Source organism: Microplitis demolitor, chromosome 5, assembly GCF_026212275.2.
Source record: "Microplitis demolitor isolate Queensland-Clemson2020A chromosome 5, iyMicDemo2.1a, whole genome shotgun sequence".
NCBI lineage: Eukaryota > Metazoa > Arthropoda > Insecta > Hymenoptera > Braconidae > Microplitis > Microplitis demolitor.
The window spans coordinates 20,264,284-20,289,582 of record NC_068549.1 but is presented as its reverse complement, the minus strand read 5'-3'; the positions used below and the strand labels follow the sequence as shown (position 1 = coordinate 20,289,582).

Sequence of the window (25,299 nt, the reverse complement as noted above, 5' to 3'; positions counted from 1 at the left end):
TTTTATTGTTTTCATTATTATTTATGTGTTAATTAAATGAATAATCTTATCAAGTAATTATCACATCCTGTTGATCATTTAGCACTTCATAAGAGTATTCAGGTATTTACCGGAGAGTAATGTCAATCAGCCACAATAAATTTTATTTAAAAAATTTAAAACGTAGAGTAGACATTTGCGCATGCGCACAACTACTATTAGAACAACGAGCATAATTAACATTTTAATAATTAATTACAAACATAAAAACAAATGAACAAACGCTAGTTTTGGTGGGATATTAACAACGAATCAAGATAAATGGAAAAAAAATAGAAAATGAGTATAGTCACCGCTAACTTCGAATAAATTTTTAAAAATTTATTTAAAAAAAAATAAGAAACGAACAAATAATTATTTATAGTGAACATTGACGAACAAACAAATTACTAAAAAAAATTTGCCAAAAATTGAATTCCCCCCGCCAACTTAAGGGAGCTCTTGTATCTGCTACATTCACATAAGACACTTAATAAATTTAAAATATATAAATAAATTAAGTAAAATAATAAAATTTAAAAAAATGCGCGTACATATTTTGCATTTATATAATTTTGTATTTTTTAATTTTTACTCTGCTGACATTTTATTCATTTAAAAATTGACAATTGTCAGCTACATTCACACTCATCAGAATATATATACATGATACTGAAGTTAGCCGTCAAAAAATTTTCAGATTTTTTTTTAAACAGTAAATCATAAAAAAAAAATATTTCAAAAAACTGCACCCATAGTTTTTAAAATTTTCTACATGTGCATATTTTTAGTTTTTATTTTTTCGTAATTTATTTGTTTAAAAAAAAAATCAAATCAACAATAGTATGTTCACTTCAGGATCATAATATACACATAAAAAAAAATAATAATAAAAATAAATAATACCCACTTCCGCGTTCTCTAGTTTCTCAAGTCTTGTTTCCATGATTCACAAATGTCAAATCGTAATCGCTATCGTTGCTCTTGATAACTTGCATTGTATTGTGTTGTGGTAATGAGTGACGTGACGTGAAATTTTACATCGCAACAGACGTCTAATGCACTCATAATTTATAAAAATTTAAAACCTGTCACCGTTAATTATTTTTTAAATTTAATAATAAACTCATTTATTACCCCGCAAATAATCACTGATTATTAAAAATTTTATAATTAATAATAATAATAATTACTGACCAGTATTGATACCAATTATTAGTGTCTAGATTTAATAGTGAAAAAAAAAGTGGAACAAGGGTGTGTAAAAAATGCGCAAGTAAATTTAAAAAAAAAAGTAATTTAATTTATTTGACAATTGACATTTCAGAGTAACGAATTTATAAACCGTCGTGTCGTCGACGCAGTCTTCAAAACCACATGAGTCATATGATTAAAGTTAATTTATTCATACCAGTATCATAATACTGTAAATATATCGTCTAACTGGATTGCTTATTACCAATTATTTTAAATTAACTATCAGTATTTAAAATAAATCAGTGTCATATTGTACGATAGTTCAAGATGTCGTTTTTTGGAGTAAATGTAAACCCATTTTCAACTCCTGTTGGTCAAAAAATAGGTGAGTAAAATAAATGACCGGGTCTGTATATGTATATTGCGCATTTTTATTGTTTTAGTATTATCTATACATGTACGCATATATATATATATATATAAAATATATATGTGAACAAGGTGGGACACGTTAATTTAATCAACGAAGTCAAGTCAATACTTATTTTTTTTTTAATATTTACTTATATTATCATGCCTATCTTTTATGCATATATATATTTATATTCTTTATTAAATAAATTTTTATTTATTTCTTTGTTAAAGAAAAAAAAAAATTATTATTATATAAAATAAAAAGAACTTCTTGAGGCAGGAAATATTTTTCATTATGAATTGTAAACAAAAATTTTCTTGAGACTAGAAAACATTTTTCTAGCTCTAGGAGAAATTTTTCTTACGTCAAAAAATTTCATATTTTCAATTTATAATGGAAATAAATTCTTGGATTGATTGAAAATTGTTTTTTACCCTAAGAAAAATTTTTCTTGCTACAATAGATTGGACTTTTTAACTTTATTGTAAAAAAAATTCTTTGATCAAGTAAAACATTTTTGTGCCAAGAAGTTCTTTGTATCTGTGGCTGCATTATATCTATTATTGTTATTTTTCAGAGCAAGCCACAGACGGTAGTTTACCCAGTGAAAACTGGGCTCTCAATATGGAAATATGCGATATTATCAATGAAACTGAAGATGGTCCCAGAGACGCAATTAAGGCTATTAAAAAACGTCTTGGTCAGGCTGCTGGAAAAAATTATACTGTCGTTTTATATACACTTACAGTTAGTAAATTAATATCAGTTATTTTTTTTTTTTTTTTTTTTTTTTTATAACTATGAATTTTACTCCAACGATCATTTTTTTATTTTTAGGTATTAGAAACATGCGTTAAAAATTGCGGAAAACGTTTCCATACTTTAGCTTGTTCACGTGAATTTATATTAGAACTTGTAAAGATGATCGGACCGAAAAATGAACCGCCGACAGCTGTTCAAGAAAAAGTATTGAGCTTAATACAGACATGGGCTGATACTTTCCGTTATCAACCTCACACTCAAGGTGTTGTGCAAGTGTACCAGGAACTCAAGGCTAAAGGAATGCAGTTTCCAATGACTGATTTAGATGCCATGGCTCCTATTATTACACCAGAGCGGGTAATTAATATTAAATTTAATAAAAATAATTATATAACACATATATCTTTTATAAAAATTATTTTATTAAATAAAAAAGTAATTAGTGCCTACCGGTTATTAATTACTAAATTATCATTTATAGAGTGTACCGGAAGTTACGAGTAGTCCTAGTCTTGTCCAAGGAAATGAACGTATTAGTGTTGGTGGATGTGACGTAACATCTGCAGCACAACACCAGCCAGTATCACAAGTTCAAGCATCATTGCAGCCGGTTCAACTATCCGATCAATTGGTATCAAAGTTACGCAGTGAACTTGAAGTTGTTCAGGGCAACATGCGTGTGCTTGCTGAAATGCTGCACTTTTTTACAAACCCCGATCAGCAGCAGCAGAAAAACAGCCAGCAGACAGTAGAAACTCGTCCAGATCCCGCAGATTTGGAACTGATGCATCAGCTTTATTCAACTTGCAAAGCAATGCAGGAACGAGTTGTTGATTTAATTGGTCGGCTTGTTGACGATGAAATGACAGCTGAGTTGTTGCGTATTAATGATGAACTAAATAATTTGTTTTTGAGATATTCACGGTATACTAAAAATAAAACTGTACCAGCAGCAAGTGCAATACTTGCTCAAACGTTAGGACATCCGGCAGATAATCAACTAGCACACAGTGCGTCAGCTAAACGACCAGAACAATCATTAATTGATCTTGATGAGGATTCAATACAAGCACTTGAGGGTGCCGTTGCTGATATTGGTATTTAATTGTTTATATTTTTTTATTAGATATCATAGAAATCTATCGGTTTCATGACAATTTATCCCACAGACAATTTCATAAAATAATTAATTACTATGAAATGAGTAATTATAATTCACTGTTATAAATATGAAAAGTTAAATTATGTAAATTAATTGTTGATAAAAACCAATTGTCGATGGGATCAATTGTATAAAATTGTTGGAATCAATTGACGGCACCAAATTTATCTATTGGATTTGTTCTCGGAAGAATTTTCAAATAATTTTGCTACAGGCTATGATAATTTCTCGAGTAGGTTTCAAAAATATTGGTTCAAAAGTTTATATAAATATATATATATATATATATATATATATATATATATGTATATATATATATAAAAAGCGTATTATTACGACGATAGTGCCTACGATTCTAAACTAATCTTAATGAATCTTGGCACACATTCTATAAATGATTAGCTCGGTCAAGTTCAAAGATGAGCAAAAGCGGTTAATTAGTTTAGAAATGGCGGCGATTTGAAATTTTCAAATTAACAAAAAACGCTACTTCCGCCAGTTTTTTCTTAACAAAAGTTCAAATTTACATGATTTTTGAGTGATGGTAAAAATTTTATATTTTTGAAAGTTTTCACGGATGATTTTGAAATTTTATATACTTATTTTTTAGGCAATCGATCAAATTCTAAAATTTTAGAAATCGGTTGTTTTTTAAAAAAGGCGGCAATTAAAATTTTTGAACTATTTTATTTCTGGCGGGTTTTGAATTCAAAATTCATTAACTATCTTAAGACTTAAAAATAAAGAAATAATGAGGAATTCTTTTCCATTTTGAATGTCGAATGACTTTTTTTAATTAATTAAATATTTATTTAATTAATTAATTAATAGGAATTTCTGCTACTGATGGTCGAAGCAAAGGAGTGCCTTCTAAAAATAAACGAGAAGATTTATTAGAGAGTGATGAATTTGATATGTTTGCCCAGTCCCGTAATGCAACTTATGAGTCAACAAAAAATACGTAAGCTATCAAATTTAATATCAATTACAAAAAATATATGAACAATAAATTTAATTATAGATAATGATCAAATTTATTTAAAGCATTGATAAGTTATCGTTTGAAATTTCGATTACATTATTTTTTTTAAAAAATATTACTGTGAAAATTAATTAATATATTTATTAATTTATAAATTATATTATTTTATATATCAGCGGAAGTAAATATGAAGATAATTTAGAAGATTTAAGTGGCAATGGAAGTCTTAGCTCAGCAATTCTAAGTCGCGGTTCGAGTTTAACTCAACCGACAGCTATCGGTCCAGCAACTGGAAAAATTCCTGTACGTAATATATTTTCTTTGTGTATATTTTATTGAAATATGTTATTATGATTATTATTTGATAATTTTAATTGCTATCACTATATGTCGCTTTTTATTTGTCACAATAACTTATTTAAGGGGGAAAGAAGTGTAAGATACAAAAAAAAAGAACATATTTTTGTGATTTTTTTTTCAGAGTACTTTCTTATATTAAAAATTCTTAAAATTTGTGACATCATTAAACATCATAAGTTTATCTTAGATTTGAACGAAGGATTTTTTGTTCAATAACAACTTATTGTTTGATTAAACAAAAGGAAAAATTTTTGGCAAAAATCAGTTTTTTGATTGCACCTTTACCAAAAATTCAAAAATGAATATTTTGTTTATTCCTTCGCTCAAATCCATCAAACTTATGTACCAAAGAAATCTTTTTGATTTTTTTATTTGAGATGAGATAGTCATCAGTTATCCTGCCCACGGCATGGAGATATTTTTTTTAGTGACTTGTCTCTCCCCACTACCACTAACTTATTTTTAAATATTTCTTCACGAAAATTTAGCAGAATATTCTAGAGATGATGCTTAATAATGCCACAAATTTTAAGAATTTCAATATAGAAGGTACTCTGCAAAAATATCCTCTTTCTTTCGTATCTCAGATCTCTTTCCCTTCAATAGTAAAATAAGTTATTTTATAAATGTTAGTTATTTGTTTAAATTATAATTTTTATGTTGATTGTTTTTGTTATTATTTTTATGAACGCTTAGTCAAATCGAGAATCTGATTTCAACGAAATGGCAGCGTGGCTTGATGAGAGTACGGTACGTGGATGTTTTTTTTTTTTTTTTTAAAACTGCTTTTGTTGCAACCGTCCTACGTTTTATTTCACTTCATTTTATTTTATCCACAAACTCTATTTTTTACAAGACCGTAAACTTGATTTTTTCTAGTAGTCTAATTATATCTTAATTCTATCCATAGGCTCCCAAAGAACAGGGTGATCAAGAGTCATTAACATCATCGGAATTTGAAAGATTTTTAGCAGAACGTGCTGCTGCTGCAGAAGCTTTGCCTAATTTACCAACAGTTACCGCCGCACCAAGTACCGCAACATCAGGAACTACTAATATTCCGCGACAAATAAATAAAGATCAAGATAAATCACTATTTGCACTCTGAATTGATAACTACTACTATTATTATTTAAATTATTACTCGTGATATCTAATAAACATATTACTTTACATCAACATAATCTTTAAATAAATAATAATTACAAGATAACAATCGGAGATCGCTGCTTTTGCTTACAAGTACTTATTAATTATTCGATTAATTATACATAAAAAATAATGAAATTAAATTACCGAGCTGTAAATGTAATTGAATATAAAAAAAATTATTTCATTAGACGCTCGTACTGTATGTCGTCATACTAATAGATATAAATAATCATTTAATCGCACTGGAAAAAATAATGATAAATTTTTAGCTCGAAAATTATTGTATTCCTATATAAGAGTAGACTTATTGCTTTACTGTATATAAAGAAATATCACTTGTACTTTCTATGGCCCAACTAAAACATTTATTAATTATAGTACATATAATCTATTAAATAATATATATGTATATGTATATAGATATATACATAATAAATATTGTCATATGGTATAGTGTTATCTATGTTTAAATATTGCGTAATTATTGATGGAAAAAAATATATTCATAAATCTATACAATATAAAATTTATTTATTTGTTATTTGATCTTTTCGAGGACATTCTCAGACCCCCCCCCCCCGTTTTTTACAAAATATTCAATGACAACTCTCATGAACGGTTTCAAATTTTATTAAATAATTTTAAAAAATTATAGTGTTGATTGAAAAGAGGAATGTAGATTTTAAGAAAATAATTATTAAATGTAGAAGACATGAAAGAATTTAAAAAAATGAGTGTACGGATTTTAAATTTATCTAAATATGGATTTTTTTATTTCTATTCTACTTACATTTTGTTCATTTATTCAAAAAATTTAAAAAATTACAATTGTCTGCTACATTCGCACAAAAAAAAGAGGATAGTTTTGTGATTTTTTTTTTTTTTTCAGAGTTCCTTCTTTATTAAAATTCTTAAAATTTGTAACATTATTAAGCATCATTCCAAGAATATTCTGTTAAATTTTCATAAAAAAATATTAAAAAATAAGCCAGTGGTAGTGGGGAGAGACGAGTCACCTCAAAAAGTCTCCATGCCGTAGGCAGGATAACTCATGACTGCCTCATCTGAAATCAAAAAACCAAAAAAATTTCTTTGGTATGTAAGTTTATCTTAGATTTGAACAAATGATTTTTTTTTTCAATAACTACTTATTTTTTAATTAAACAAAAGGAAGAATTTTTGGCAAAAATTAGTTTTTTGATTGCACCTTTACCAAAAATTCAAAAATGAATATTTTGCTTATTCCTTCATTCGAATCCATCGAACTTGTGTACCAAAGAAATTTTTTTGGTTTTTTGATTTCAGATGAGGCAGTCATGAGTTATCCTGCCTATGGCATGGAGACTTTTTTGAGGTGACTCGTCTCTCCCCACTATCACTGGCTTATTTTTAAATATTTTTTTATGAAAATTTAGTAGAACATTCTTGGAATGTTGCTTGATAATGTCACAAATTTTAAGAAATTTAATAAAGAACGTACTCTGTAAAAAAAATCACAAAAATATCCTCTTTTTTTCGTATCTTAAACCCTTTCCTTGTAAGCCTAAAAAATTTGACATTTAAAATCATAATTTTGACATTAAGATTTCACTAAAATTTATTTTCAAAATTTCGTTTAACTCCCAATTGATAACAACCGTATTTTTTTTAATATCCATCTAAATATGTTAAAAAACCATGAGATATCTGAATTCTAATTTTAAATTTCGCGCCAAAAATCCAACACAACATTAGCGCCAGAATATTTTCCGATCCACATAAATACATATAGATATATCACAAAAAACTACACACTTACATGAATCAAAGCGATCAAACACCAGACCAATGAAATAACGAGATTCAGTTGGTCATAATTGTTGATTGGATAATTTAGTTTGATAGCGCGCGTGTGTTTTTTAAGGCGGTATGTTATATATATTAGTATATACAGTTTAGACACCCAAAGTCATGAGACTCGAGTAGAATCTAGTGAGTGTCGGTGTGTGAGAAAAGAGAGAGAGAGATTGTACGTAACACATTGCTCCGTATTGCACATGGGGTTTACTGCCACGACCTGTACGGCTACACGTTCAAAGATCAAACTTCCAGACTAAAGAGAAAGAACATTATCATTTTGATGATTTACAATCATATTATTTATAAATAATAATAAATTAACAGCAAGTGTTAAGTATTATTAAATAATCTGTTAAATAAAATGTACACGGTGTCGAAAGGACCAAGTAAAATTGTTGCGAAAACTCGCCGAGGTAAAATTAATACTGTCCTCGTGTTAAGATATTCAAGTTCAAAGTTTAATATTATTATATTTATTTAAATACGTAACCGTATTGTTATATATATGTATAAATAATAATTATTATTTTAGGAATAAGTCAGAACCTTGACAGATTAGATACCTTGAGAGATTTGACGAGAAAATCGGATCCTAGTGAAAAAGAATGCGATGATGAAATCGACCGGTATAATTTTATAATATTATAAATATTTATTTATTTATAAATTAGTATATTATTGTTATTATTCCATATTTTGTTTTAAGTCATGCACCAAAGCCCGTCTTCAATGTCAATGGAAAATCAAAAATTTCTTCACAAAGACATAGGATGCAGGAGGTCATTACTCCTCAACACGAGGAGCTCATTAAATTTGTATACGAATGTAAGTATGTGATAAAATATGTAAATAATAAATAGAATATAGAAAATTATTTATTTTAAATTAATTTATTATTTATTTAGCATGGAGTCAGGTAGGCAGCTGTACAGGAAACGGAGTCTCTGAAGACTCACATGATTCTGAAAGAGGAGGTAATTTTTTTTTTAATTTTGTTTAAAATTTAAAAATTAAATGACTAAATGTCAGATGAAAAAATTTGTAAATTTGAAAAAAGGCGCGTATTTTTCAATTATTTAAAAATGCATTTTTTAATTTTTAATATATTTTATTTATTTCAAAAATTTCCAAACGCTCATAAAAATTAATTTACTTTTTTTTACGAGTGAATGTAGCAGGCATCAGAGGAATTTAAAATTATAAATAATTAATGAAATAAAATTTTTAAAAAATGCACATTTAAAAAATTTTAAAATTAATAAGCGTATTTTTTATAAATATTATTTTTTTAATTATTTATAATTTTAAACTTGTCTAATGTCTGTTACATTCCCACTCGTTACTGAAATTAGCCGTCTAAAAATTTTCAAATTCTTTTAAAAAAGATAAATTATAAAAAAAAAAATTATTTTAAAAAATTGCACATATAGTTTTTTTTATTTTCAACATGTGCATATTTTTAATTTTTGTTTATAATTTATTTTTTCTAAAAAAAAATTACGAATTAATTAAAAAAAAAAATAATTGGTTTTGTTTTTTAAAGATTTAATCACGTCTTTGTATTACAACGATGGTGAACCAAATGACGTTCTTCAAGGTAAAGATAATGTTATTAATAAGCACAAAATAGTTATGTAATGATAAATGGCAGTGAATATATTAAATTTCATTTCAGATTTCAAACCATTCGACCTGGAGTCATGGTGGGGAAAAAGATTGTTCAATAACATCACAAAATCTCTTTAAAAAACAAATTTTTTAGGAGAAAGAGCTAAAGTTTTTTTAAATGTGCATATTAACTTTTAACTAACGTATAATTAAATAAAAAAAAAGTAATGCTAGTATAAAAATAATAAAAAAAGTCCCTGTGCTTGGGAAAATATCGCGGCGAAATGAACATTGCTCGATTATGTACAATATCCCGAACGATAATTAAGCCCAAAGTGTTTTTTAGATGATATATATCAGCCGACATATATATATATCACAGCTGTTGTTAGTATGGTTATTATTAATGATGTTATTTGTTGATGCAACGATTTATTGAAGGGAGAGACAAAGGTTGTTGATGATTTTATAAAATTAAATTACTGTACATATGCGTTAAAAAAAAAAATGAAGAAAATTGTTTTGCAGGAGTGAAAGAAAGTGTGAGAGAAAGAATGATATAAATATAAATAAACTTTTCTATTAAAAAAAAATAATAATCTACTCTCGCACACCAATAGAATATTTAACAATTTATTTAGTGTATCTTTGTAGACTGATATTTTTTAAGATTGTTATATGTTCATTTAAAGAGGCTCTGTAATCATTAATGAATGAATGAAAAAAGAAAAAAAAATAGTTGATAATAATAATAATAAATCATTTGTTTACAGAGATTTATTTCCATCGCGATTTGTAGTCCATTTTATTGTAGTGCAATAGTTTACTATTATATTTTTTAGCCGAAATCGGCTGAAAAAAACCAATTGTTAATGATATGAGTATAAATATATCTTTGTATACCACTCAATACATATATTTTATTTTGTTTTTTTTTTTTTTTATTTTTGTAATATATTTATTTAACTTTAAATTACTCCCGCTGATTGTGTTATTGCAGTAATTAATTAACGGTATTGGCTAGTTTTGGTCAGTGGCAATCAGCACTGACCTATAGAACTCAACTATCAGCTGAGTATATTACGCAATCATACACCAGGCCAGTGAAGAGGGAAAGGATTGAAAAAAGAAAAGTAGATATTTAATTAAATTTCTTAGGTTATGTTTTTAAGAAATTTTATATATTTGTAAATAAGTAAAAATTATTTTAGAATATTTTGGGTTGTGAGTTTGGAGAAAGGTAATAAAATTTGTAATATATGTAGTTGGGAAAATGACATTCTGAAGTTATGAGTGTGAATGTTGCAGATAACTGTCAATTTTTTTTAGTTTTGATTGAATAAATGAAAAAAATGTAAGTAGAATAAAAATTTTTAATTTTATATTTTAATAATTGAGAAATCAGTACTCGTATTTTTAAAAATTTCATCATTTCATTTAAATTTTATGAATTGTTTCATGTCTACTACATTTACTCAAGTGTGAATGTAGCAGACAACTGTCAATTTTTTAAATTTTTGAATAAATTAATAAAATGTAAGTAGAATCAAAATTTTAAAATATTTATTTTGAAAATTTAAAAATCAATACGCGCTTTTTTTAAATTTAATTAATTTATTTACTTATTTGAATTTTACAAATTGTTTCTGGCCTGCTACATTTACTCAAGTATGAATGTAGCAAACATTCAATGTAGACAACTGTCAATTTTTGAAATTTTTGAATAAATAAATAAAATGTAGATAGAATAAAAATTTAAAATACTTATTTTGAAAATTTAAAAATCAGTACGCGCTTTTTAAAAAATTTAATTAATTTATTTATTTGACTTTTATAAATTGTGTCTCATATCTGCTGCATTCACACTCGAGTGAATGTAGCAGACAACTGTCATTTTAAAAAATTTTTAAGTAAATAAATAAAATATATATAGAGTAAAAATTTCAAAATGCGTACTATGTAGATAATTGAAAAATCAGTTCGTGCATTTTTTTTAAATTCAATATTTTAAATTATTGTGGATGTAGCCGACATTTGTCAATTGCTATAGTTTTGAAATAAATGAACACAATGTAAATCGAACAAAAATAAATAAATGTGTATTTATAGAATTTAAAAATCAGTATTCGCATTTTTTTAATTTTTGTTTTTTAAATTGTTTAGTTCATTTATTTATAATTTTAAATTTGTCTCATATCTATTACATTCACACTCAATTTTAAACACCAATGAACTTGAATTTTATTTTCAGTTGCTGATCTGTTATGATATGAATTTTTGGTCTATATTTTTGGTAAATGATCAACAAAAAGAAATAAAGTCTGTACATAATTATAATTAGTAATTAATATATATAATAAAATTGTGATAAATAAAAATGACGTGATAAGAAAAAACGTATGCTAAAAGTTTGATATATATATAAATATTTAATAATATATGTATACATTATAAAAATGAATGCAGTCATAGCAATGTGTACTTTTTGCGAAATTCACGGCCCGAGAGTTATATTCGCAACTCAAACATTTCGAACTTTTGAGGAAAAAGAATCAAATAAAAAACTCAAATTTTATGGACCCAAAGAAGTGATGGAGCAAAGTTACGATTTTTCAATGTCTGATGACTCTCGCAGCGAATGTGACGGATGCCGCAGTATTGGAAATGTTAAATATTTAAGTAACGAACATGAAAGTAGAACATCATTTTTGTCAGCACGTCAACCGCTTACTGAAGATATCAAAAATTTGCTGGGACATGCGTGTATAAGGTGATTAATTATTTTACAATTGGTAATTAATTACGATGCTGAAAGTAATCGACATGACAATTATTGTTTCTAATGAGCAGGAATGCAGCAGATGAAATAAATTATAATTTATAAATAAATGAACTAAAATTAAAAAAATAAAATTAAAAAATGCACATACTGATATTTGAATTCTACGTATGTGCATTTTTTTATTTTTTAATTATTACAATTATTTTTTAATTACCAACTCAATTATCATTAGAAAATTTTCCACATGCGTTTTTTAAATTTTTGCATGTCAGTTAATTTGTTTATTAAAAATAAATAAATTTTTTAACTGCTACTTTCAGCATCATAATTAAATATTTAATTACTTATTTTTTAATTTATTTGCGAAATAAATAATTAATGTCTAAGACAATTCATGGAATTGTTTCTATGGAGTTTTGTCTTGGCCTTAGGAGTTTGAGCTGTGAGTTACATTTTGGAAAAGACGGCATCTGTTACTTTGGTGACGAAAGTCGAGGACATGTTTTGAGTCACGCGTTTACATTAAAGGACACCCAGGTAATTTTTTATTAATTAAGTAATTTTCAATAATTACTATCATTTTAATTTTTAGGCACGTGGTATAAGACGGTCTTGTAGTTTGATTGTATTCATGAAAGACAAACAATTTTTGCTCAACATGTGGCCTTTTTTTGTTGACAATCTCAAGCAAGTGATACGCGAGCTTCAGGATTTTGCAGAGCGTAAATACAATATGGATGAGGCTGAAAATCCACAGCGAGCTGCTCGTTTATCATCAGTCAGTGATGGATCCAGTGAAAATCGTACATCCAAAGTAATACCGCGAAGTCTTTGTGAAATAACCAATGAAAAACACGTATTCGTCCGCATCCATATGTGGTTTGTTTGGATACTGAGTGCTGGTGCAAGACATTTAGTTGAAATCTGTCCCATTTCAAATGATTTACTCGAATCTCCACTTACTTATAATTATTTAGCGCGTGATCTACAAAGTAAAATTGGACGTGCCACTGAAGGTTCAACATCTGCCTTCTTAATTAGCTACCAAGATTTCAAAGAAAGTCCCGAGTTCACAGAAATATCGAAAAAAAAATTAGCAACTTCTATTCTTCGTAATATTAAATCGTATATTAGTAAAGAACAATTTAGACAATTGCTGTACTCTAGTTTAACGGGGATTCAAATTCTTGTCAGAGGTCCTGCTGACAAAACACTTGAAGCTCTTTATGCATTAAGTTCACTAGTACCACGTGCTTGTCGAAGAATAAAAATATACAATAATGAATATACTGATATAAATGACTGTAATTTTTTAGGAATCGATTCATCAGCAGCTGTACCAGTTTGTTGTTCGAATGTCTGTAGACTAGATATTGTTTCTAATGATCGATTGACATCTGATACTAAGTCATATGTTGTAAAGTGGTCGGGAGTTTTACCAAACAAATTACCGACACTTGTTCTCAAATTAGAAAAGTACTTAGATAATGATAAACTCGATGATGTTGTTTTGAAAGCGCAATTCATGGCCTTGCAAGAAGAATGGGCAAATATTGCTAAAATAGTGCATACGATGCGTGGTAATGGTCATCGTAGTGATCTTACTGGTTTGATTGTTAGTTTAGGGGCTGGACTACATGACTATTCGTTACTTGATTCCTGGTCAATGGGTTTACCTTCGAATCCCGCTTAGTAAATAAAATATCGGATAATGCAATACCTCGTAATGTCGCTCTGTAATATCGCGTAACTTCATAAATAGCAAAAATGAGATTTGATGTTTACAGAATGTAGATTTTTTTGCATAATATTCATTATTATTGAAAATAAAAAATTATTTTTAAACTTTAATGTACATTTTTTGTTCAATGAGGTTGTACTGTTTTTATAGATGTTTTTGGTGAAAAAAATAATATTGACGTCAGGTTATTATTTTTAAATTTTTTTAAATTACTTACAGCTGTTATCAATTTTGAAAATTTGAAAATTCTAATTATAAATTGACATGAAAATTTTACTGAATTTTATTTAACAAAGTTCATGTACTCCCAGTTGATATCAACTGTAAGTAATTTTTTTTAATCAATTGATGAACTTTTGATACGCTTATGACAATTGAAAGTCATTGAAAATTTTTAAAAAGTGGGGGGCACTGTCTGAGAATGACTTTAAAAATTATTAACTCAACCTAAGTAATCATCTTCATATAAATACAAGATCCCTTTTTTGAATATTTAAATTACAGTCGAACTTCATTAACTCGAATTCCATTATCTCGGAATTTCCCCTCAATCTCGACCCCCACTACGAGTTACGCTTTCTCCCATCCGATGTTATACATTTGTACTCTGTATATATTTTTATCTATGCACCATCCATGTGGATGTGAGAGCGCATGCGTACAGTTTACTTTTTAAAAAAGAAGGGGGATCCGTTAACTGAGACATTTCAAAAACTTACCCCTCCGTAGACTCTGTCCGAGTTAATAAATTTCGACTGTACACTTACATGGACAATTACATAGTATTTGATTGAAGATTTTCTAATATTTATTTTCTTTTATTCCTGTTAAATTACGTTTCTAGTTGCGCGGTTCTGACAACTGAAGTTACGCGATATTGCACTATCACCGACGATGTATTATCTCCATTAATTACATACGGTTGTGTATTAATTATTTCTGATATTAATAAACTATTTATTTAATGTTTAATAAAAGTACTTATATGTTTTATTATATTTTATTTATTACATTACTTAAGAATTTATACCCGCAAACAAGAAAAAAAATTTGTGCACTGGAAAATGGAATTCAATGGCAGACTATCAAAGTCCATATTGTTAATAAATAATCAATACTTAATATTCTTAATAACACAAAAAATTTATCTAACCCGATGTAATGAAAACAAAAAACTAGCTAATAATTACTCGTGTCTCATTCCGATTTGAATGAATCTCGTATTACATCTGATGTTACTTTAGCAGCTGTAATTAATTTTAATTATTCAATTATTTATTTATTTATTATAAAATATTATAATTTATTTTAAAAAGATTATTTACCAGCATCACGAGCTTTTGATACGAGACTATCAACTTCTGGTTGATACTTAATGAATTTTGGTCTGATAAAACGATGATAAAGAACGATGGATCCGTTGTATTCCAGTGGAACCATCAACCAAATGTAGAAAATGCACTGAAAGTAATAAGTTTTATTTTTAAATTCAAATTTTTAGAAATATATATACCCTGGTAGCCACACTTTCTTTTAAAAATCTTTCTCTTCAGTGTTTTCGGTCAAGTTCTGGTATATTTATATATTATTAATAGATAGATATACTAGCAATATTAATTAAAACCCGGATATAAACTCGGTTTGAAAAACTGGCCTTTAATCTGACAGAAAGTTGCGATAAAAAATTTTAATGAGCGAAATTTAACTTCCAAATTTACTACAATTAACGTCAATTATTTGCACCATCGAGCTTTTGCAGTCAATTTGAAATTTTATTCCGGTTGTAAATTTCTGTCAACTTGTGACCAAAATGGCTATCAGGATATTTGTATAAATTAAAATTTACTCCTGACAGAGACCTTGAAAAGCCAATAAACCGGGAACCAGCAGACAATATACTCAGAAAAAAATTCAATGATAGTAAAGACAGCAAAAACAACCCAGTAAGTCAACCACTTGGTGTCATCTTCTTTACTTCGGGATTCAAGTGCTTTCATAGAACAATAGGCAGGATAAACAAACCCGATTATATTACAAACTAGCTGCTGTCCGACCCCAATGACAAGATACAGAGCCAGGAAGCCTACGAAACCTGTTAATAAATTACAGTCATAATTAATATTTACTATCTAATTATAATAACAAATTTAAATAATTTCATTTTTCTAACATATATATGACTATGAGTAATGGCGATTGTTTTATATAATTTAAATAAATGAAATTTTAAAAAATTATAACCTTACTGACCTAGAAAGATATAAAGCCGATCGATGCCAGTTTTTGCTTCTGCCATAGCAAATAATTTAGTCCATGGCTTTGTTTCGTCTTTTAAAGCTTTTTCAATGCTCTCTTTTACAGCTACGACCCGTGCCATCGTTGGATTTTTATTTAAATTTTTGAAAAAATATGATTTGCTAATTTAATATATATGTAATTTAATTATGTACACTAATTGTACAACTTTTTTTTTTATTATTGCTTTGCCTTGAACGCTCGGTTCGTTCAAATTACAAAAATATGACACTAGCGTTGCCACTCGATTAGAAACAGAAGCTCTGATGTGTGACGTTTATTCAAAGTACACAGGTGGTTACACACGAAAAATTTTGTAAGTTTTTTTTTTTAAATTAAATTATTTAAATTTTGTATATTTTTAAGATGAATATTAGTTATAAATAATTATACTTTAGTCTGTTGTTTTATTTTAGTAAAATAGTCATGTGAGATTTGAGATATTTGTAAGAGATAAATTTTATTTTAAATTGAATTACATTTCTCGCAAGTACTCAACATATGATGAATTTAAATATATTAAAGTATGTGGAGGAATTCTAGTGGAGATGACGACACAATTCTGCGAGAAAAATCATGTTCGCAAACCTATAATTTTGTTATAGGGACGTAATTCTGATCCTATTTAATAAGTAATTTTTTTTTTATTTATTTAAAATTTTTTTTATGAGTAGCAGACATTAGACAAATTTAAAATTATCAATGGAGTAAATAATTGATAAAATAAAATTTAAAAAATTTTGAAATTATTAAGTGCATTTTTTATAAATATTATTTTATTAACTATTTATTTATAATTTTAAATTTATCTTATGCCTGCTACATTCACACTCATATTTTTTTCACATTTTTTGAAAGTATAATTTTATTATTGATATTTTTTAGGTGCAGTAATCCATTTCCTGTAGAGTATTGCTGTAAAAATATAAAGTAATTATTATTAATCATTTATTAATGGTGAGTTTAAATGACAGTAAAGTTGGCGGGCATCTGACAATTTTTAAAATTTTTAAATAATAAAATAAACTTTTTTTAATAAATAAATTGAAAAATAGAATTTTACAAAATTTCAAAATCAATACATGCACTTTTTTTAATTTTATTAGTTTGATTGTTTAGTTTTTTTACATATAATTTAAAAATTGTCTTATGTCTGCTATATTTACTCATGAATTTAATTAACGATCAGGTTTTTTTTTATTTTTCACTAGAGAAATTACGGCTTTTCTGATCTACTCAATTGACTGAATTTCCTAGATAGAAGTTATAAAAAATTGCACACATAATTTTTTTAGTTTTCTACATGTGCATATTTTTAGATTCTATTTTTTTGACATTAGTTTGTTGAAAGAATAGAATCTATAAAATTCTCCGTCGATTGATTAGATCAGCTATTATAAAATAATATGCAATGAATTTTCAAAACCTACATTCCACCGAAATTTAATTTTTCAGTATTGAGTGCGAGTTTCCGGATGTTTCGAATAGTTGTCGCCGCTGCTATTTGAACTTCTGGATCATCGGATCCAACAAGACGAAGTACATGCTGATTTTTAATAAAAATAATAATTATCAACAATTAAAGTCAAAGTCGTTTGACTTAATTTTAAAAAAATACCTTAATAACTCCGCAGGTATGCATAGTAACACAATTCAATGGTTCTTTACTTAGATGATAAAATGCTATACAAACTCCTTTGAGTACATCTTTATTTTTGCTGTTTGCATAATTAACAAGAGGTGCTACTGCATTTAATCTCCCGAACTCATAATTATTGCGGTCCCATTCACAGCAAAATGCTATTGCCAGAGTAAGATTAGCTCGTAAGTCTTCATCTTCCTAAAAAGTATATCATTAATACACTGTTAGAATTTTTTTTTAATCGCAGTTATCACAAACTAATTAAGGTTTTTAAAAAAAAATTTAGTATTTATTGGATTTTTAAAATTTTTAAACTGAAATCCAACTCAATATTTTTATCAATAATTATTTAGCGTTCGAAGAAGAAAGTTTAATTACCGTATGTACAAGCTTAGCTAATTTCTGAACAACACCGTGATCAGTAAGTATGCCCAGATTTTCTGGATTTACAGCAATTTCAGCAATCGTCGCACAAACAGCAGCCAGTACTTGGTTATCATCACTATCTAATATGGACACGGTGAGTTCAAGACCACCCACAAAAGCGCGAACCATTTCGGGTGAATCTTTAGCATATTTTATACAGGGTACAAGTGCTCTACAAGCATTGCGTTTTATAACATTACTTGGATGTTTAAGTAACGACCATACAAGACGGACACCATCAAGCGAATGAGAGGGATCGTTTATTACATCCATGCATTGTTCATCTTCAGCACATTCCTTAATAACTAGTGGCAAATTTTCTAAAAGAGGTTCATATGTTCCGCTTAGTAATCTAATCTGTAAGTAATAAATTTTATTACCAATTAATATTAAGGCGGGAAACTGGTCTGAGATACGAAAAAAAGGGCAATTCAAAAATATCCTCTTTTTTTTTTTGTAATCCTAATTTTGTTTTAATTAATTAATAAAATTTGAATTTAGTCATGACAGTTAGCACTGGCTGAGAATGCCCTTAAATTTAATTTTAAATAATCAGCAAACACTTAAATAATTAAATTAATTAATTGAGTACCAATTTTGGAAGGCCGTTGTTAATTCTCAGCACATGTCTATTTGCCGGATCAACACAACATTCGGCTAACGCACCTACGACATTAGCAAGAACTTGTTCATCTTCATTTTCTTCAAGAAGTGGTACAAGAGAAGCAACCAAATTATTTTGATTAAACCTGTATACATTTTCTGGGCTTATCGCACACTTCCAAATCGCCCCAGTTACTGCAGCAAGAAGGTTTTTATTGGAGCGTATGCTCTCGCTTTGAATTAATCGACAGAGAGGATCCAATCCCCCAGATTGTCGTACCATATCACGTGTTAATTTATTGGCAGCACATTTGAATATAGCAAGAGCACAATTTTCTTCAAGTTTCAAACGCTCTTTCTCTACACGTCTGGCTTCTTCATTCGCTTTTTCACTCAAAGCATCCAGTTCAGGTGATGATTCAGCTGCATGACTACTCTTGTGATGATTTGTCAATGATTGGGTGTATTTACTGCTAGCAGCTTCACTGTCGCAAAGGTGACGGACTATTTCAGATATAATTCCTATTTGTTCAAAGGCCAATCTAAATACTTTCTATTTTTTATAAAAAAAATAAAAAAATTTCATAAATATATAAGTATAAATTCAAATAAAATTATATATACACAGAAAAAAAAAATTTCTTGGTGTAAGAAATATTTCGCATTATGAATTAAAGAAAAAAATTTTCTTACACTATAAAAAATTTGCGGAGTAAATGCAGAGTGGTTTCGAATTTGAATTTAAATAAAATCTGTAACTACTCCGAATTCAATCCCGATTTTTTGATAATAGTCTTATAACGAGGTCCGACTGTACTTAGAAAATTTTTATTTTCAATTTGTAATGCAAAAAATTTTCTAGGGGTGGATAAAAATTTTTTCCACCAAGAAATCCATTTTTTCTGTATATTTTTACTAACTAAATCAGCGCATTGTTGAATTGCTCCCATAATTGGAATAATAAGTTCAATGTGAGTTGACTGAAGAAAACGACTCATAAAAAATACAACCCCATGCTTTCGAAGTTCTTCTTTAATCTTCGGACTGCTGCTCAAAGAATTAAGAACTTTAGCACAAGCAATAGCTACTGCGACATGTTGTCTTTCACTTTCATTCAACAATTCGTAACTTCGTCGTAGAACATTATCGGGAACGTCCATTGCATCTAACTAACAGGGTTAAAAATTTAAATAAAAGATAATAATTAAATGTATAGTAAAATAATAAATTATTCTTACTATCAAAGCAATACCAGAACGGATGCGAATTTGCTTTCTGGCTTTTCGCATCATTGCAATACTGGCCATTGTTTCGGCAGTTAATATTCTGACATCCCTCGCTGGATGTTTAAGCAATTCAATAAGCGGTGATACTATTCCTAGATCAATAAGATATCGACGTGTCTCAGAACAATATCCCATTTTTGATAAAACAGCAAGAGATCCTAGTTGGCATTTAACGTCTTTGGTTTCTAGAAGATTCACAAGAACTTCTAATCCACCCATTTCACGTATTGCTCGTTGAATTGACTTAATTAAATAATTATTATTAATATCATTAAGAAAAATCTTTTAAATTTTAATTTTTATAGAGTAGAGTCAATAATAAAATTACGGAAGCACTATTTTTATACTTTTGAATTTGCGGCCCTTAGAAGACATAAATCTCAGGGCCGATAAAATTATTAAATAAATAAACAATATTTATTATTTATTACGCACCCGACTGTCAAGTTTAAAATTTTTAAGAAGACATAGAGCGACAGTTGTAGCGGTTTGATTACCAGCTTTTATATATTTTATAAGTTTTTGTAACTGCCAAAATTCAGAAGCGTGTTCGGGAGTTTTATCTTTCACAAAAGGTGTTTCTTCATCGCTTTCCGACTCAGGTTCATCATCAGAACTGTCTTCTTCAGCAGTTTCATCTATCAAACAATGTCGGGGTCCATTACTTTCGACATCGTAATTTTCACTTTTTATTGATGATCGTTTTTTCGACTGACTCTGGGTCTTTTTTTCCCCATTTTCAAATGTCGTTGATTTTTTTTTCGTACTATTCGATGCTTTTGCAGCAGACATTTCTCATTAGTAACAATAATTTGTTTAATTTATTAATTATTATCAATTAAACTTTAACCAACTTTATATTATAAGAAAAAGGTTCAGAAAATTTTATTGCACAACTTCACGGTACTTAGGATTAATATTATTTTTAAATTAATATTCAAAAATTTACTACGAAGATTTAAATTGTAATGAATTTAACTACTATTGATTATACAAATTTTTTATATAGGAATTGCAGTTTAAGTACCAGAAGTTTGATCGATTGTTTATGGCCTTATATAACATGAAATTATATATACATAAATATAAATATGTAGAATTATTTTTTTATTTTTTATTAATGTAATAGATTTATAAGAAAAAAAAATTATAGATCACATGTATTTTTTTTTCTATATGAAAATTTTTATATTTTTAGTAAAATTACTGGATTGGAATAATAAGACCACGAGTGGGAGAGCTAAAGAAATTTTGAAGTTTCAGTAACGAATTTAATTATAAAATATGTGTAAAAATATATAAGGACTTTAACAGAAAAATTAATAAAAAAATGATGAAACTGAAGTAAGCCGACGAATAATTTTTATATTTTTTTAAAAATGACAAATTAGAAAAAAAAATTGCACCTATAGTTTTTTTAATTTTCTACATGTGTATATTTTTAGTTTTTTTTTTTGCAATTGATTTGTTGAAAAAAAAGAAATCAGAAAATTGTTAATTGTCTGTTAACTTCAGGATCATAAAAAATTAATAAACTTTAAAAGATTTCCTCATATTTCGCGCCAAATTTTTGTGGCTAAACTGTAGCTATAACACTGCAAAAAAATCGTTTGAAATTTTACAGACTAATTATTGAGAAAATAATCTACTGGAAAGAACTTTTTTTTTATTTATAAGCAAAAAAAATACTTGCATCATTAATTTAAATCCGAATAAAAAAAGAATATAAACCCAGTTTAAAAAACTGCTTTTAATTTATTCAGTGAATTTTAAGTTTTTAATTCTAGCTCAGCATATTTAATTATTTTTAAAAATTAATTTTTCTCAAAACTTGTTCATTCTCCGAAATTTTATATAAGAAATCATGAGATCCTATTGAATTTTATGAAATTTTTAAAACAGGACAGTCTTCAACTTCAATAAACTATCAATCTGAAAAATTATTTGTCACAAAAACGTTTACAATTTTTTTATAAACCATAAAATAATTGAATTAAATTTTGATGTTTATTATTTTTCATTAATTACCATATTGAAAAATAAAAATTCTTAAATTTTTATTAAAATACTTATATATCAGTATTCAAATTTCTTGATTTTTCCTAAAGAAAAAAAAAGCAAATAATTGATAAATTTAAAAAACGGGTTTAACAAGAATATAAATAATTATAATTTTTTAAATAAAATATATAAGAATGCGGGAGTGGGGGTGGAAATCGAGTACTTTACCCAACGTAGACTTGGTTTTAATATAAAAAAAAGTATAGATAAATAATAATATAAATAAACAATGATTAAATATACAAAATATATGTGCGTCAATTGACTCACACTAACAGAGATTTGTATGTGAATGAGTATTCATGCAGTATTGATACGGTGATAGTAACTATAGTGGCTTATTCAATGGCCGCTATTTTATCTCGTACCATTCGTTTCCCATGGACTTTGAGCTCTAGGTTACTAATAGCAGAGTACGCGAGTGAAAATATATTTAAAGTTATGGAGTCGACAAGTTGTTTTATTGGTAAAGAGGATCATCACAATGGTGTTTTAGTTGATTCAACCAAAGAACCTTGCACAGCTGATCATGTTGTCAATCGTTTGCGAGGTATATCCACAATTATTTATATCTGCAAATATATATAGGTATATATATTACGTAAAGTATTATGTAAATATATATGTATATAAAATAGTATACTGTGTTTGCAGTACCTATTATATTATGATAGATGTCACTTATATGTATGATTTAATTTTGAATTCAAATTTGTGTTATCAAAAAATTACCAAAAAAATGTTGCCGCGAACTATTAATTTTTTTGATAAATTACACATGAAAAAAATTCTTCAAATGCTGTCTTACAATTAAAAATTTTACAATTAACAGGTAATTAATTATTAATTATTCAAAATATTAAGCTTTGAAAAATTTATTTGATCATAGAAGGAAAAATATGAAACTTTTGAATTTGAATTCAAATTTGTGTTATCAAAAAATGACAAAAAAAAAAGTTGGCGCGAAATATTAATTATTTTTATAAATCATATATTGGAAAAATACTCTAAATACTTATTTAAAATAAAATATTAATCAAATTTTACAGTTAACTAGTAATTAATTATGAATTATTCAAAATATTAGTTTTTAAAAAATTTATTGGACCATAGAATGAAAAATATTCAACTTTTAAATTCAAATTTACAACTCAAAAAATTACCAAAAAAAAGTTAACGCTAGTATTAATTTTTTTAAAAAGATAAATATTAAACTTTGATATGAATTTTTATGATAAAGAAAATTGCTCTAGATTTTTTTCATAAATTCTCATGGTCATGTAATTGTTGACATTTTTTAAATAATTAATAAAAAAAAAACTTATGTATGTTAATTATTAAGCTGTGAGCTAATTGATTTTTAATAAAAATGATGTTTTTTTTCAGCTTCACTGACAGAATGGACAAAAAACAACAAAAAAACTGTATGGTTTCGTGTTGAAAGGAATGATGCTGATTGGATTCCCCTTTTAGTTAAAGAAGGATTTCTATTTCATCATGTAAAAGAACAATATGTTACATTGTACAGATGTTTGACGTCTGATAAAAATATTCCCCCTTATGCGCACACAAATTTAGGCGTAGGTGGTTTCGTTATTAACGATGATACCAATGAAGTATTGGTTATAAAAGAAAAGTATTCGGCTCACAAATCTCCGAAATGGAAATTACCAGGCGGTTATGTTGAACCAGGTAAATAAAAGGTTTTTCATATTTTTTTTATATTGTAATAATTTAAATTTAAATGAAATGTTGTCAGGTGAAAATATTCCCGAAGCGGTTGAACGAGAAGTATTTGAAGAAACTGGGATTCGCGCTAAATTTAAATCTCTTGTTGGATTTAGACACGCACATGGTTACGCTTTTGGATGCAGTGATATTTATTTTGTTGCTAGATTAATTCCAGAAACATTAGAAATTAAAAAATGTAGTCAAGAAATATCCGAGTGTGTTTGGATGAAGGTAATAAATTATTTTATCATCATATATATACCCTGATAGCTAAACTTTCTCTTCAAAAACTTGCTGTTCAGTGTTTCTGGTCTGGTTACCATTCAATTCTGCGGTTCGAAATTTTGAATGTAATATAAATACATGGACTACAAGTTGACGTAAATTTACAGCCGTAACACGAATGCAAGTTGACTTCAAATTGCGAAAAAAAACTAGGAGTGGGTTACTTTAAATTTGACAGAAGTTCCAGGAAAAATTTGATTTAAGTACCCGAAGATCGGAACTTTTTTCGCGCAACGAATAAGCAAAATTTTATTTCCAAATTGACTACAAGTTACTGTCAACTATTTGCACCATCAAGTTGCAGTCAATTTTATATTTTATTTCGGTTGTAGATTTCTGTCAACTTGCGATCAAAAAGGCTATCAGGATATATGTATATATATTGTAAAAAAGTTAATTATTTTTTGGTATTCTATTAATTAATATTTGTTTCATATCAAGCTTGAAGATTACGCTAACAATCAAGACGTCTATAGATTAAATCGTTTTATTGCCAATAAAATGATTGAATTATTGAGTTCTAAAATAGAAATTGGATTAGTAAACGGCGAGCGACCGAATTCAACGGATCCAATATGGATTTATGTGATAACTAATGATAATGAGAAAAAAGATTTACAGCCTATTAGGAATTGATAGTTTAGAAAAATAAATCAACTAAAGCAATGCGCAAGCCACTAAATATAAATTATACATCATTCTTTAATAATAAAGTATTAGGACCATAATTGTTGAATTACATATTTATAAATATGTATATTGTCTATAATAAATAAAAAATTATTTCTTTCTACTTTTTTTTTAAATTAGTTATTCAGAGCTCAATGCTTTAAATAAATTTTATTAGATATCCTAAGCAATAGTGGTCAAGTTGACGATAATTTGAGCTTTTGTAACTGTTGACTACAAGTTGTTGCCTTTTTTCTCAGAAAGTTGGCAACAATCTACTGCC

The 25,299-nt window shown here is 27.3% G+C and overlaps 6 protein-coding genes across 9 annotated transcripts; 4 read left to right on the top strand and 2 right to left on the bottom strand.

Annotated features, from left to right (window-relative positions):
- Nucleotides 1-976: 976 nt before the first annotated feature.
- On the top strand, nucleotides 977-6,578 carry LOC103579450 (TOM1-like protein 2). 2 transcript variants are annotated; one of them, XM_008560844.3, is made up of 9 exons: nucleotides 977-1,275; nucleotides 1,346-1,600; nucleotides 2,208-2,377; nucleotides 2,468-2,749; nucleotides 2,874-3,489; nucleotides 4,386-4,515; nucleotides 4,713-4,839; nucleotides 5,593-5,646; nucleotides 5,807-6,578. In XM_008560844.3, the coding sequence occupies exons 2-9, from the start codon at nucleotides 1,543-1,545 to the stop codon at nucleotides 6,002-6,004; spliced, it is 1,635 nt and encodes a 544-aa protein (XP_008559066.1). In that variant the 5' UTR covers nucleotides 977-1,275; nucleotides 1,346-1,542; the 3' UTR covers nucleotides 6,005-6,578. The 2 variants fall into 2 exon arrangements, with proteins under 2 accessions (XP_008559066.1, XP_008559067.1); XM_008560845.3 differs by lacking the exon at nucleotides 5,593-5,646.
- Nucleotides 6,579-7,942: 1,364 nt separating this feature from the next.
- Nucleotides 7,943-10,405, top strand: LOC103579451 (MAPK regulated corepressor interacting protein 2). Its single transcript, XM_008560848.3, has 6 exons — nucleotides 7,943-8,300; nucleotides 8,420-8,513; nucleotides 8,594-8,712; nucleotides 8,793-8,861; nucleotides 9,431-9,484; nucleotides 9,563-10,405. Exons 1-6 carry the CDS (start codon nucleotides 8,249-8,251, stop codon nucleotides 9,631-9,633), a joined length of 459 nt encoding a protein of 152 aa, XP_008559070.1. The 5' UTR covers nucleotides 7,943-8,248; the 3' UTR covers nucleotides 9,634-10,405.
- A 131-nt stretch (nucleotides 10,406-10,536) lies between these two features.
- LOC103579452 (folliculin) lies at nucleotides 10,537-14,998 on the top strand. 3 transcript variants are annotated; one of them, XM_053739152.1, is made up of 5 exons: nucleotides 10,582-10,628; nucleotides 10,707-10,849; nucleotides 11,747-12,265; nucleotides 12,709-12,814; nucleotides 12,870-14,998. In XM_053739152.1, exons 3-5 carry the CDS (start codon nucleotides 11,952-11,954, stop codon nucleotides 13,968-13,970), a joined length of 1,521 nt encoding a protein of 506 aa, XP_053595127.1. In that variant the 5' UTR covers nucleotides 10,582-10,628; nucleotides 10,707-10,849; nucleotides 11,747-11,951; the 3' UTR covers nucleotides 13,971-14,998. The 3 variants fall into 3 exon arrangements, with proteins under 3 accessions (XP_008559071.1, XP_053595127.1, XP_014300090.1); XM_008560849.3 differs by having other exon boundaries at nucleotides 10,537-10,849; XM_014444604.2 differs by lacking the exons at nucleotides 10,582-10,628; nucleotides 10,707-10,849 and having other exon boundaries at nucleotides 12,177-12,265; nucleotides 12,665-12,814.
- LOC103579453 (receptor expression-enhancing protein 5) lies at nucleotides 14,987-16,529 on the bottom strand. Its single transcript, XM_008560850.3, has 4 exons — nucleotides 16,269-16,529; nucleotides 15,878-16,110; nucleotides 15,344-15,479; nucleotides 14,987-15,265 (listed from the first exon to the last, which is right to left on the bottom strand). Exons 1-4 carry the CDS (start codon nucleotides 16,393-16,395, stop codon nucleotides 15,216-15,218), a joined length of 546 nt encoding a protein of 181 aa, XP_008559072.1. The 5' UTR covers nucleotides 16,396-16,529; the 3' UTR covers nucleotides 14,987-15,215.
- Nucleotides 16,530-17,137: 608 nt separating this feature from the next.
- Nucleotides 17,138-21,083, bottom strand: LOC103579454 (armadillo repeat-containing protein gudu). Its single transcript, XM_008560851.2, has 8 exons — nucleotides 20,706-21,083; nucleotides 20,223-20,513; nucleotides 19,905-20,153; nucleotides 18,974-19,537; nucleotides 18,334-18,738; nucleotides 17,932-18,153; nucleotides 17,744-17,859; nucleotides 17,138-17,228 (listed from the first exon to the last, which is right to left on the bottom strand). Exons 1-8 carry the CDS (start codon nucleotides 21,060-21,062, stop codon nucleotides 17,195-17,197), a joined length of 2,238 nt encoding a protein of 745 aa, XP_008559073.1. The 5' UTR covers nucleotides 21,063-21,083; the 3' UTR covers nucleotides 17,138-17,194.
- A 1,435-nt stretch (nucleotides 21,084-22,518) lies between these two features.
- On the top strand, nucleotides 22,519-25,015 carry LOC103579455 (uncharacterized). Its single transcript, XM_008560852.2, has 4 exons — nucleotides 22,519-22,881; nucleotides 23,718-24,023; nucleotides 24,091-24,293; nucleotides 24,789-25,015. The coding sequence occupies exons 1-4, from the start codon at nucleotides 22,677-22,679 to the stop codon at nucleotides 24,981-24,983; spliced, it is 909 nt and encodes a 302-aa protein (XP_008559074.1). The 5' UTR covers nucleotides 22,519-22,676; the 3' UTR covers nucleotides 24,984-25,015.
- The last annotated feature ends 284 nt before the right edge of the window (nucleotides 25,016-25,299 follow it).